The sequence below is a fragment of the Vanessa cardui genome, chromosome 23, assembly GCF_905220365.1.
Source record: "Vanessa cardui chromosome 23, ilVanCard2.1, whole genome shotgun sequence".
Classification (NCBI taxonomy): domain Eukaryota; kingdom Metazoa; phylum Arthropoda; class Insecta; order Lepidoptera; family Nymphalidae; genus Vanessa; species Vanessa cardui.
In genome coordinates this window covers 7,928,283-7,942,441 of record NC_061145.1, presented here as the reverse complement: position 1 = coordinate 7,942,441, position 14,159 = coordinate 7,928,283, and the positions used below count along the sequence as shown (strand labels likewise).

At 32.8% G+C, this 14,159-nt stretch overlaps 4 protein-coding genes across 4 annotated transcripts; 1 reads left to right on the top strand and 3 right to left on the bottom strand.

Moving 5' to 3' along the window:
* Nucleotides 1-2,982: 2,982 nt before the first annotated feature.
* LOC124539903 lies at nucleotides 2,983-4,026 on the bottom strand. The gene has a single exon (XM_047117266.1). It carries the CDS (start codon nucleotides 3,928-3,930, stop codon nucleotides 3,172-3,174), a length of 759 nt encoding a protein of 252 aa, XP_046973222.1. The 5' UTR covers nucleotides 3,931-4,026; the 3' UTR covers nucleotides 2,983-3,171.
* Nucleotides 4,027-4,869: 843 nt separating this feature from the next.
* LOC124539636 lies at nucleotides 4,870-6,063 on the bottom strand. Its single transcript, XM_047116935.1, has 2 exons — nucleotides 5,298-6,063; nucleotides 4,870-5,033 (listed from the first exon to the last, which is right to left on the bottom strand). Exons 1-2 carry the CDS (start codon nucleotides 5,941-5,943, stop codon nucleotides 4,870-4,872), a joined length of 810 nt encoding a protein of 269 aa, XP_046972891.1. The 5' UTR covers nucleotides 5,944-6,063.
* A 600-nt stretch (nucleotides 6,064-6,663) lies between these two features.
* LOC124539890 (probable 28S ribosomal protein S25, mitochondrial) lies at nucleotides 6,664-7,476 on the top strand. The gene has a single exon (XM_047117250.1). It carries the CDS (start codon nucleotides 6,819-6,821, stop codon nucleotides 7,320-7,322), a length of 504 nt encoding a protein of 167 aa, XP_046973206.1. The 5' UTR covers nucleotides 6,664-6,818; the 3' UTR covers nucleotides 7,323-7,476.
* Nucleotides 7,477-7,609: 133 nt separating this feature from the next.
* Nucleotides 7,610-12,951, bottom strand: LOC124539891 (ornithine carbamoyltransferase-like). Its single transcript, XM_047117251.1, has 6 exons — nucleotides 12,844-12,951; nucleotides 12,299-12,447; nucleotides 11,345-11,498; nucleotides 10,404-10,529; nucleotides 9,599-9,769; nucleotides 7,610-8,149 (listed from the first exon to the last, which is right to left on the bottom strand). The coding sequence occupies exons 1-6, from the start codon at nucleotides 12,913-12,915 to the stop codon at nucleotides 7,973-7,975; spliced, it is 849 nt and encodes a 282-aa protein (XP_046973207.1). The 5' UTR covers nucleotides 12,916-12,951; the 3' UTR covers nucleotides 7,610-7,972.
* Between the last annotated feature and the right edge of the window lie 1,208 nt (nucleotides 12,952-14,159).

The window sequence follows — 14,159 nt, the reverse complement described above, 5'->3', positions numbered from 1 at the left end:
TATATCTGTTACATATAATAAAATTGGAGTGTCTCTTTGTAATATTAAAAGAGCCCTTTTTTACTAAAGTGTGATATGTATTTATACACGGTATATATACCAAAATAACATTTATTTAGAATTTTTGTCGGTCTGTCTGTCTGTTTGTTCCGGCTTATCTCTGGAACGGCTAGACCGATTTTGACGACTTTTACTAGCAGATAACTGATATAATATGGAGTAACTTAGGTTACAATATTTTTTTTTTTTTTTTGTTATATTCAAAGGCGTACAAGGTCGCGGGCACTTCTAGCGTATGAATTAAGTTACAAGAAACAGAACATATTTATTTTTTCAATAATATGATTCATTAAAGCGATTAAATAATTGTATGTTATGTAAATAAATAATTATATATTAAAATAAATATGCAAAAACTGACACCTGCTCCAAAAGAACAATAATTGTAACTTGTCTTAAATTTTCGCGATTATTACACATTTAAATAAAACTAAATATAACGGATGAATCATTACTACATTATAATACATTAAGTCACACAGTTTATAGGAAACCCACACACACCAACAAATACCTGAATGGTGACTCGCACCACCACCCTAGTCAGTTAGCTACCGTTGGCAAATCTTTGTTTCAGAGAGCCCACCATCTCTGCGATGCTGAACAACTAGAGGACGAGCTACGTCAGGTCAAGCTTGCACTCCACCAGAACAAGCTGCCCGTGCCTCGCCAGCATCGCAGAAGCCGTATCAAGCCACCCACAGTTGAGCGACAACCTGCATTTCTACCATATGTGAAGGGAGTTACAGACAGGATTGGCAACATCTTGAAGCGAGCTTCGATTAAAACCGTTTACAAGCCTCATAAGAAAGTGAGCCAGTTCTTGAGACCTATCAAGAGTAATATTCCTTTACAAACTGCAGGAGTATATAAACTGGAATGTGAGTGTGGTTTATCTTACATAAGCCAAACAAAGAGAAGTATCGGTACCAGGGTCAAGGAACATATAGGAGATGTCAAAAATAGGCGTTCTTCAAAGTCTGCAGTCTGTGAAGATGGTCTGGATAAACCTAACCATTTTATCCGATTTGATAAACCACAGATCCTCGCTAGAGAACACAGATTCATTCCTAGAATGATACGCGAGGCTATTGAAATTCAAAAACATCCGAACTTCAATAGAGAAGATGGTTGGAGACTTTCTAACACCTGGGATCCACTTATTAAAAATTTAAAATCCCAAATCCAACAGACTGCAAGACCTAAAGATACAGTTAGTGCCTTCTGCGTGCAACCGGAACGTTACTCAAGATATCAATTGAGAAATCGTTGGCGGTAGTTGTTAATAATATTTCCTTTGTTCTTCAAATAGACAAATGTCATCTTAGTCTACCCGTGACCACGAACACTGCAAAGTGCTCGAAACGTCGGAATGTTTAAAAATAAATTCATACACGCGATTCATTCGTTATTATTAGTTTTATTTAAATAATTGTAACTACATAATATAATCTTAAATCGACTTTTAAGTTTTAAGTAGTATAATATTATTCATTTAATTTTACCTAGGAGAGCTCTAAGAAATATTTTAAATACGCAATTATTTTTATTAAGTACATTTTAGTGCATATTAATTTGTTTTGTAATAATATATTATTTAAACTTGACTAATTTTTTGTTAAAATTTAAAAAAAAAGAATGTGATGTTTGTAAGATCACCTCAATAATACTAATAGTTGGTAAAACATTGATAACAGCAATTTCACGCACCAACAATATCAGAAGATACAAGTTATTGAGATTTACTAATTGCCTGAACCCCTAGAACACGTCCCATTGTAATTAACACACCAATACGAAATTAAAGTCAATCGATCATTATATAACTTAGCCTAAAGCGTAAAGATATAAATATATATACAGGTTATTAGTAATTCGACGTACATCCGTTAGGATAAATAATTTTAACCCCCATATGCATAATCCAAATGATTTATTACACTGGATATTTATTATTTTTAATTAATTTTGTGGGAATTTTAAAGAGCGACCTTTATTTAGTACAAATTCGTTCATGTTCGAATAGGAAACCAGCGTCCCTTCTGACCATTTTATTTCAGCTGCTTTGAAATAAATTCCAGATTTTATACATTTTTGGAAAGCTGAGTAAACAGTTATGTCTTTAAAATAATCTGCAGAACAAGTTTCATACTGTTTTTTTTTTTAGTTTTTAAGGCATTTTTGAGGAAAAATATAATAATATCGTTTTCCGCCTCCCATTTTTAAATTTGGGCCGATTATGATTGCTTAAATATTGACAAATATCCAGTGTTTATTCGTTTTTATAAATCAGAAGAAAAAAATAGATTTTCATTGATATTTTTTGTAAATAAAATTTTGAAGTTGTATTTTTGACAAAAGCTAAAATGGTTCACTTTTGGATTATGAAATTATGTCAAATAGTCACCCCTATCACCTCCTATCGGATGTACGTCGAATAACTGGAGACAAAAAGCTGGCGTAAGAAATTTTAAACACATCTGTGGTGGTGGAAAGTGGTGGAGTCACCAATGCGCTATCAACCTTAGGAACTTAGATGCCAGATGTTATACCGCGAGAGTAACACTCACTTACTCTTCGAACTGAAACACAGCAATAGTAAGTATTGTGATGGCAGAATATATTGTATGAAGACTGGGTTCCTTGTTACTGGGTTACTCAAAACCCTCATACCAAGATCGGTGGAAGTCGTATTCCAAAAAAGAAACTATTGTTGTGAATGCGATAATAACTCAACGCTTAAGCAGCAGAATCGAATTAGATGCAATTCGGTATGTAGATAGTTTGGGTGTCGGAGGAAAAATTGCCAAAGTCGTTGGCAATTTTTTTTAATTCATATGTATCTCGAGTGCTAAATATGGGGATGCCGGCTTGTGTGGTAGAGTTTTATAATTTCGAGTGGGTAAAAAAAATAAAATAGTATTATTAAAACGTAACCGTTGCCTTTAATTTTTTAGGTTTTTCAAACAACGATCAAGATTTAGAGACGAAATTATGATATTATATTTGCCAAAAATAAAAATATATTACAAACGGGAATGATATTATTTTCTAACAGAAACAGTTTTTACTTTAGATATGAATGAAACAGTTATCGTTCATAGAAAAATATCAATTTCTTCGTGCAGGATTCCCAGGACAATAACAGGCCTTAGGGCACATGGACTTGGGGCCCTTATGGCTACAAGTATTTCCACCATTTTTCTCTTTGCCATTTGATTGATGCATTTTTGTTATAAGATTGTTAATTTGGTTTGTAAGTTGCCCAACTGTTGCACACATTTGTTCAAGAGTACCCATAGATGGATTCGTTGCCTCGTAATGTCGTCCATAATCACCAGGAATATCTTCAGATGAAGCGCAGCCAGATGGGCATTTATTTAAGTTATGACAACCGTCTGTGGAACCCGATGTCGAAGGTGATTCATAATATTTTGGTGGTGCACACGGTGGTATCGGCGGCGGCTGTGGGGCATTATATAATTGTGGATGACTGTACGTCTTGCAGCTCTTCCCACATCTATCTAAAGCACAGTCGACTTTTGGAATTTCTTCAACGACTCCCCCCTTGTTAACGGGGCATGTCATATTCACACATTTCGGTGGGTGGTTTGCGGGGCATTTTGTATTGTTACAGCTATACGGCTCATCTGTACGGTATTCCTTTGGAAGAGTTGTTTTGCAGTCTGGACAAGGGCAGGTAACTTTTATAATGCCAGCTTTTATATCTTTAATCTTTCCAGGTGTATAATTCAAACAGGTAAAATGCACCCAAGTCTCACACGCACCTTGACATTGTATACCATTCTTCTCGGAAACTGTTTCTAAGCAGATTTTGCATGGTCTTTTTATTTTATTGCAATTGGGCATTATGGTAATTTGTTGAGATGCCTTTTGTCGGGCATCAACATGGTAATATTTATTTAATTATTTTTCCATTTAAGATGTTTTTGAGTTTCTTATCAGAATTTGACAGAATTAGTCACTTTTTTTCCTTTTTTTGCCATTTCAATAAATAGGTACTACTATTTTATTCATAAGAAGAGTTTGAATGGATGATTTTTTGTAACTCAATCACGCTCATATCTCACGTCAGATTTGTATAATATTTCATCAAGGATATCATGAATCCGACCAATATAAAAAATATAGAATTGTGGCTGCGTCTAGAAGTCGTTAACTTACTGAAACCAATTTTTACTAGAGTGCGTACGTTTTTTATGCAATTGTACTTTTTTGGTACGTCTCTTTCAAAGGTCTCACTCGTATGGGTACCAGTTAACGATCGTTTTGTTGCACACCAAAATGAAACGATGAAATGGAATGAAATGACATAATAGAAGATGCATACTGATAGGGTTTTGCGATGCAAAACAATCAAAAGCAGATAGCATAACAAATTTACCGCCTATATATTGCAATACGCATTCATTTTATTCTTTTAAAACGTTACTTGTTCTATTAGATTGACTTTGGATTTGATCTACGAACGTTTCAGGACATCGACCGTCGTTATCATTTCAAACTTTATCAGTCGTGCGACAGTATACTACATACTGTGTAACAGAAATGTCAATATATAAACGTGTTATGAGAATTAAAACGATACACATTCAGAGTAGAATCACACATTCGCTTTTTAACTATTGAACCACTTACTAATACATATTATTCATGTGCCTAATATATTATTTATTCATCTTGTAAAGGGTGGTGGAAGAATTAATAGTGGGAAACCTTTTCATTCGACGTGATGTGGCTGAAAATTAACTACAAATAAAATATCTGCACCCAATGTTATGTTTTAATTTAAACTTGATTCATTTTGCACATGAGATCTTTCAGCTGAATTGAAAGTTCACCGACAGTTTTGCTCATATTTTCGATAGCCGAGTACAGCGTCACTTGATCCGGTTCTACATTCACCTGAGAATCTGAAGAAACTGCGCGGAGATTTTTAATTTCTTGATTATCTATAACATAATGTACGTAAATTTAATGTAATTCCGATGTTTACAATTGTTTTCATTTAATGTTTATTACGTAAATAACAAAAACAACATTTTTTTTATCGATCGTGTAACTATAAATAAATTTAAGCTTTAAATAATTACAAACTTTAATTGATATAATAAAAAAAAAAAACATTAAAAATATACGATCTTTAAATGAACGACAGAGACAAAATTAGAAGAGCAATAGAGACAAAAAAAAATACATTGCCTTGATGAACTCACCTGAACAAGTCGACATTATTGAAATATTCGAACAAGATTGAGATTGTTTGGGGCTGCAAACGTTTCTATTGGGTTTATTTAACAACTGATGTGACGAGTTACAAGACTCGCATGGCCTTGAAGGTTTTTGAAGCTTACAAATTTGAGGACTAGCTGGTCGAGGGCAATTTGAATGTGGACACTTCGAATTGTGTGGTTCAACCCTTGTCTGCTGCTTGGGCTTTGTATAAATTTGGGGAGGAGATGAGTTCCTTTTAATGTTACACTTTGGTGGTGATGGAGGAGTACATGTTGGTGATACTTTTGGAATATCAACAGGTGGAACTGGATATTTAGGTATAGGATTGCGGTTACTCGGACATTCCTTAGAGGTACAAATCGGTAGTTTATTTGCAGGACATTTGGTATTAGTGCATGTATATGGCGGATTAACTAGTTTCTCCTTGGGTGTTGGCATATTACAGTCCGGACATGGACAAGTTATTTCTATTAAACCATTCTTAATGTCGTGAATTTTTCCGGGCGTAAAATTTAGACATTTAAAATGCGCCCATTTTTGGCATGCTCCTTGACATTGTAATCCGTTTTTCTTATTAACAGATTGAAAACATATTTTACAGGCATTTTTTACTTTTGAGCACTTCATTTTTATTTTTAGCGGTTCAAATACATGTATTTTATTTACTTATCCATTTTGAAGCGGTTAGTGTATTAATAATTTTACATGATTGTACACAAAAATGGACCAGAAAATATTTAAAGGACTCCTGACACTATTTCAATTGACATGACAGACTGACAATTAATAGAATAGACAATTTGAATATTGAATATATAAAATTGTAAAATATAAAAGCTAGCAAAAATCAGAGTTCGTGATCACTCGCTGTGTGAATGTGGCCTAAACGAAGGCTCTGCAACCCGTATCCTGTTCCTTTGCCCTAAACTTCTTTGTCCCATTTATGACATCCTCCCTCCTAAAGTCCCTCGCCCTATAAATGTTGAATGTTTGTTGACGTTTGTGTTTAGTCCATTTTGTTCAATCCTATGTAAATATATCAAATTTAATAAAATTAAGTTGTGAATAGTCCAATTTTTAACATTTTTTGTTACATGTATAGTTTAGAATACTAATAACTATTTTTTAATTATCCTATTATTAACTCTTAATGTTTGTGTTGTTCTAGGTTAAGGATTAAAAGGAAATTAATACTACTATTCTTGACTTTAAAATTCAATTGAGTTTAGTATCTCAACCGTACCGATCGGCGATCAATCTCATTCGTGTCTTCTCCATCCCACGTGATATTGGCAAATATTGGGAAATAATCTGTGCCCTGCCGGCACAACTAAAAGCCATTAAACTAAGAATTGAATTGAAAATATAAAAGGTAGGTACATCGTAAGTATTTCAGGACGGAAGTCAGGCTATGTCAAACTTCAATACGTCACTGTCATTTCATTTGTATTGTTAATCGCTATTTTGAGGTTAGTCGCTGAATAAAATAAAACACACAGAAAATGCCTTTTATGAAAGGTAGAGCACCTATTAGACGAACATTAAATTACCTAAACGCTGGAAAACTGGTATTTAAAGACAAGATAAAAATATTCTCTGTTGCATATAACATTCATGGCCAAAATAATACAGGTGCGAAGGACTTTGTTTTCTGGTATTTACCACAAATTCAATATAAAAATCCCGATGTTCAAGTGGCTACGTTGAAGAACTTAACGCCTTCACCATTTATTAAGTGTTACTTCGATGATGGACGACAGATTTTGGTCGATATAGACAACAAGACTAAGGAGGACATTTTGGAACATTTAATGAATACGGTCGGGAAGTCTAAAGAGGTCTTGGAAGCGGAGGCCATAGCTGCTGAAAAAAAGGATAACCCAGCTAACTTTGGTATTGGTTGTGAAAGACCGTGTATTTGTGAAGTGTATGGCCAAGTGCCATGCCCTGGAGTTGTGCCGTTACCAAAAATTTTCCGCGGGAAATATAAGAATCAAACCGATTAACTGTGCAAAATTTAGTCAATAAGTTAAAGCTTTTAGGTATGTAAATAAAATAAAAATAGTTTATATCAAAACAAAATGATTTTAATTTACAAACAACACATTTGCCGTTCAGTTTACAAGTTTCACTGTAGCAAACAGAGCATAGTCTAAATATTTGAGGTTAATTTATCAGATAAAATTAAAGTAATCAGTATGTTTATATTGCACTTACTTAGGGAACATGCTGAGATTTCATCCAGTGGAACATTTGACCCCTAATTGAGGATTTTGGCTCAACTCGAGCAAACACTGCCAAATTTATATAATAATAATTTAATAACTCTAACATTGTCAGGAAACAAACTTGTTGGACACATATTTAATTTGATAGAATACACTTCAGAATCTTCTCAATATAGCAGGAGTCAATGCCTTTGTGTTACTCATATATAAATCAATATATTCCTATGTCATATACTATATATAATTGTTTTTTTATTTAGAGATCTGTCTAAAAAAAATTGTCACCACTGACTATACACATTGGCCTCACACAAAATTTAATAAACCATTCTTTAAATCACCAGAGTGCCACCAACCTTAGGGACTAACATGAAAACAGTTTATAATAAATATTCAACAAATTTAACATTTTACACAGTTTATTTCAATCAAAACTTGTGATCTTTAATTACATAACACATTAAAGCTGCGGCTATATATTGAAAATTTTCAAAAGCGTCAAAGGTTCTTGAATTTTCATGATTAAACAAGCTATCATCGACTTCACTGCCTCGGGGAATGGTGTGGAAAAATAACCACTTGCATTTTGTGTGAGCCTCAATATCCTGAAAAAAGTGAGAAGTTTTCAATGAAACAATTTATAAAATAAACATAACTACTTTTGAAAACATATTTTTACCTAACAAGTAAATAGTTTAGCAATATTCGAAAGTGTTTATATGTTTTTTGTAATGAAATTTATTCAGATAAATTATTTAATAATTATATTTATTAATTGAAACTAATTATATGTGGAATCATATTTTAAGTCTCTCCTAATAATAATATTCAGGTTTTCGATGGCTGTTATAGAAAATATCAATATTAGTTTATTTTTAAACAGTCAATTCTGAAATTGCTATTAAAATGATAAAAAAAATATAAAAGAAGGGTCACTGCAGGGTCTATATTTGATATAATTGTTTTTCAACAATAACAAATTTACGAATTAAAGTAACTCGGACAGGAACGTATTTCAAAACAATAATTAGGTTTCAGTGACGTCACTCCTGTTATGACTACTTATTTGAGGCTATAATTGTAAAAAAAAGTTATCGCGCGAAAATTTAAATTGGCATTTTGAAAGCACATATTTGCAGTAAATTAGTGTTTTGGATTTTTAATATACTTGTGGTCTATCCAATATGGAGTTCTTTAAAATAAACACAAAAATAAAAATATCACATCTTCCCTGGTTGTGAACCAGCACACATAGGCCAAACACCCTGGCTCCAACTTCGATCCAACTCGTTGGTCCAACGTCGGCCCAAGGTCGATCAAAAACGATTGCCCACATTAAACATGCTGGCCTATCGTGAACTTGTGACTTATAATATTCAAAGATTGGACTAATCTTTTATACAGGGTTATTGGTAATTACGTAGGTATATCCATTAGGAGGTGATAGGGGTGACTATTTGCAATAATTTTAACCCCCATATGTATGGTTCAAAAGTGAACCATTTTTGAGTTATCACTTTTTTTAGTTTTTTTCAAAATTTGTCAAAAATGCAACTTCAAAAATGTATTTAAAAAAAAGTATCAATTAATTATTTTTTTTTATAATAACTATTAAACACTGGATATTTGTCAATGTTTAAACAATAATTATCGGCCAAAATTTAAAAATGCTAGACGGAAAACGAATTTATTTCAATATTTTTTTATTTTAATTCCTCAAAAATGTCTTAAAAACTAAAAAAAAAATCGTTATGAATCTTGGCTTGCAGATTATTTTAAAAACATGACCGTTTTCTTAGCTTAGGAAATATCCTTTGATTATTACTTCTGTCTAGATACACTCTCAAAGCTGAGAAGTGAAAACGCATCGAAAAAAATAGCGGCCAACGGCTGGCCACTAAGTACACACACACTAGCAATTTATTATGACGAATGTCAAACGTAGGTGTCATGCATACTAAAATAATAAAGTAGGGACTTGGTTAGTTTATTTTAGTTATTTTGTACTCCGATACCATCCAAATATATAAATAATCTAAATTTACTTCACGTACAGCAACACAAAGTTTAAATTCGTCAACTTTCTTAACATTGGTTGGACCAGCTATAATTACACCGGCATCTTTCAAAACTTGCTCTTTTGACAAGCATTCCTTGAGTTCTGTATTAGTTTTTGAGGTTATATCTTCACTCGCTTTGAACAGTAACGGACTCACAGGACATTTCTGTAATGTGAACATGAGTTAAATTATATTATAAAAAGCTTTAGTATCTACTCGTTAATATTTATAAACAATAATGAATAATAGGTAGTATAAATATAGATGTAACTATGTTTATTTATCTTTTAGTTAAAAAGGGGAACAAATAACTATGAAGGAATGATTATAAATAATATAAATAATTAGTTAATTATACTCATTATAAGTACCAACGTACTAAAATGCTTTCTGTTACTTATATAACATAGGCGAGGTTTAGGTACTCAAGAGTAACGAGTCTAAACTTGTCTAGACGTAGTAAAGTTCACAGTAGTGTTGCATATCGATAGTCCACTATCGATAGACTATCGATAACGATAGTATTGATCAAAACCATATATATAACCAAAACCATGTATATAGTTCAATTGATATCCTGAATAGTTTTCGAGGTCAACTATCGATAGTTCTGCAACACAGGTTCGCAGAGCGATTGTCGATTTTGATTATTCAGCACATGAGCAACAATAATTATTGTTAAATGATTTTTTTTTCTTTTTGCTTTCGTCGAAAGCAAAGATGTAACTCCACACAGCCACTTATTACAACAGGTTATTTATATAAGATGTGTTTTTGTAATTAGTCAACACAATAATACCTGGCAACAGCATTTAAATCTAATATTGGCTCCAAGCATTGGACACAACAGGAGATAAGAATTCAAAACCGGGTGAGGCGATCCATAGTATGCGAAATTTACATTTTGTAAGGAACCAAATTCCTCCTAAAACATCTTTTAAAAATTAAAAAAATTATTTAGTTTAAACATTTGTTTACCCAATTCATTAAACATTTTTGTAATGAATCACAATTTATCAACACCGTAAGAAACCAATGTTCCAACCAATAAACCAACATTGGTTAATGTTTGTGCCTATAGATACACTATCTAACTCACCCTACTCAACTAGAACATAGTCATACTAAGTGGGTGTTATCTACTGAGGCATCACATCGCACAAAGCCTACCACCAAGTACCAGTATGTATTTTCACCAGCATGAGAGTGAAACCGGTATAAAATTCAGTAGTAGTTCACTACACACATTTCATTGGTCACAATCAGAGCCGTATTTTAACATGTTTTGACAACGAACTTCTGTTATCGACGCTGTCTAACGGATTTTTTTCTCGCTGGAAAAACGTATTACACGTTTTACCCACGTGAAGCGTGGGAGGAGGGAGGGTATGGGAGTCGCTGGTGCCCAGGACTACGCTCTAGTACGATGGCATCAAAAACCAGTGGTACCCACTCCGTCTTTTCAGCGAGCGCCACAAGATCGCTTTCCCAAGCTACTGTGATCCAGCCCTGGTTACTGGTTACAACAGATTTAATCATAGAGAGACGTTGCATTTGTGTTTTTTTTTACTGTTTTACAAAAAAAAAATTATATTATAATATACGAAATAGTTGTCAATCATTTTTCTCTATTTTTTAATACGTGTCTCACAAATGCAATATTAAGTAGTCCCATTATACCATAAACAATGGTCGAAGGTGTTATAGGTATATCAATAAATTTCCAACAAATGAACTAACTATGGTAGACATAATTGTGGCCAAAGATTGTATACTAGCGTGAGTTCTAGAACGCATGCATAGAACCGGAACGCTGGATTGTTCTGCGAACCTTTGCACGCACATATGTGTCGTTGTAGCGACGAATATAGCATCAGCCATATACGAGAATATCCTAAAAAAGAGACATATTATAAAACTTTTTCAAATTACTACAAGATATCCAATACACACCTAATTGGTTTGAATAAAAAAAGTTATATAAATCAAATCAACAACAACAACAGCCTTTAAATTCCCACTGCTGGGCTAAAGGCCTCCTCTCCCTTTGCGGAGAAGGTTTGGAACATATTCCACCACGCTGTTCCAATGCGGGTTGGTGGAATACACATGTGGCAGAACTTCTATGAAATTTGTCAAATGTAGGTTTCCTCACGATGTTTTTCTTCACCGCCGAGCACGAGATGAATTATAAAGACAAATTGAGCACATGAATCAGCGGTGCTTGCCTAGGTTTGAACCCGCAATCATCGGTTAAGATGCACGCGTTCTAACCACTGGGCCATCTCGGCTCTTATCTCTTTATGCAAGTAAACTTCACAATTAAGTGTTTTTGAATCGTCAATAATAATTAAATATTACCACCGTTTCGGAAAAGCAGCTTCTAGCGAGAAGAAACGGCAAGAAACTCGAATATAAACAGATTTACAATGCTGTTATTTACATTATTTAGTGTCCTATGAGGGAAACCAAGCCTTACTCCAGGCGTTCCAGACATCTAAAAAGTACTCTTTTAATAAAGAATGTGATTTATTTATTAATTTAGTATTAATAATCTTTTTAAATTTTGAAAATGGTATATTGATTATATTTCCCGGTATCTCATTTTATATGCGTATATAGAAAATAGAATAGTTCTCACAATTGATCTCAAATTTTGTTACGATATTAAAAATCATAATATTTAAAAATTACCTGCCCATATAATCTTCCTCCCAAACTAAGTTGTCGATTATATTAACATCGTATGCGCCGAGCAAGGTCGCCGCCTTTGAGACCGCCATGTTTAAAAACGGTTCATTTACTTCTTGCAAAATCATTACTTTGGAATCTGCTAAAATTTCCTGATATCAACGAAAAAGAATCATAATATAAACAATAATGAGTACACATGTACATTTATTAAACCTGAAAAAGCAAAAATCCCAAGATAGGCCGATGCTACCATTCGGTACTGCTACAGTCTACAAGTAATGCATAAATGGCGAAGAGCTATGCATATTGTAGTATATTAAATTCTACAACATGAGTGGTTATATGTAGTATAAAAAATATATGGAGGTATAAAAGATTCTTAATAAATGAAACTAAATAATTGTATTTTGGCATTTGTGTTCCTACTACTAAAACTATTATTCATCCGATTGAAACGAAATTTTGGTGAGGCCAGCGACATGTTTATTACTAAATGAAGCCGGCACTAACAGCTAATATAATATAATAATGAATAATTGCCTTACCAATCTCTTTCTATGCGTATCTCTCAAACAACATTTTAATTGCAGAGCACTTTCAAGAACGTCCATTACCATATTCGATGTCCAGTTTTTGAAACATATTAAATGCTTTGGTTTTTTAATTCTAATTCAATAAAAAAATATACATATATACATCGGACTTAAAACTATAAAACATTTATTTAAATAATTTTAAAATGTTTATTATTTACTTACGAGCACTGAATACTCTGAAATCTTTTTAGTATGTAATAAATCCTAATTGAATTCATGTTAAAAATATATTTATGAATTTTTATAAAGTATATTATTTAATTATTTGAAATAATCCCCCATAATGTTAAACTAAAATATTTTTTACGTTAAAACTTCATAAACTTTTTATTTGTCAATTTTTTTAACAGATAAAGAAAGATAAGGTAAGATCAAGAAATTTATAAAAATATTATTTCCAAAATAAGGTATAAATAAATACTACATACTTAACAGAATTAAGGAATCAAATTGGTCTCTATCCATATGACTGGTTTTTTTTAACAACCTATGAATAGTACTTTTGCCTCAGAGCAATGAAATAGGTACTAGTTCCGTATAAAAGCAAGCCAATCAACGAAACTTTAACGAACTGTCGAACTAGCCTTGTCATTCAAAAAATTCGTTCGTAGTTTTTAAACATTTTCAAAACCCACAAAATTTTTAACTAGTTTTATACGCTATTTTTACACAAAAATAGTTTTACAAAACAAAACAATCGTAATCATATACTATGTTACAGCCAAAATACGTTTTGGGTCAAAATTTAATTTGACCCGCAACATTAGTAAAAGCTCTAGGTAATTCACTAAAGACTCACCACTGAATGGCAAGCTTTATTTTCATTACCCAGGAAAACCTTAAAAAGTATCTCTTAAGGGGAGTAACAGGAGCATTCGCTTGTTCCGTTGCAAAATTTTCCTTAGAGGGAAACGGTTACCGCGAATAATTAAACCTAAGATTATTCATGACATCATGACGTACAAGTAAGCCACCTGATGGTAAGTGATCACCTGTACTGTAATATTCATTGGCAGTTTAAGATATTAAATATTCCTTACATCACATCAACGCGCTACTTACTTTAGGTGCAAAGATGTCATCACCCTTGTGTATGCACAGTATGCAGTTATACTTGCTAACTCTTCTATTAAAATTATTTTAACTTTTAGTAACGTTCATAAAATACATGCAGTTATTACTAAACTTGTTCGTTGCAACATTTACTAGTGGCCCTTAGTGTAGTCAGTAATTAAGTTCATTAAATAGTATGAAATCATGCACCA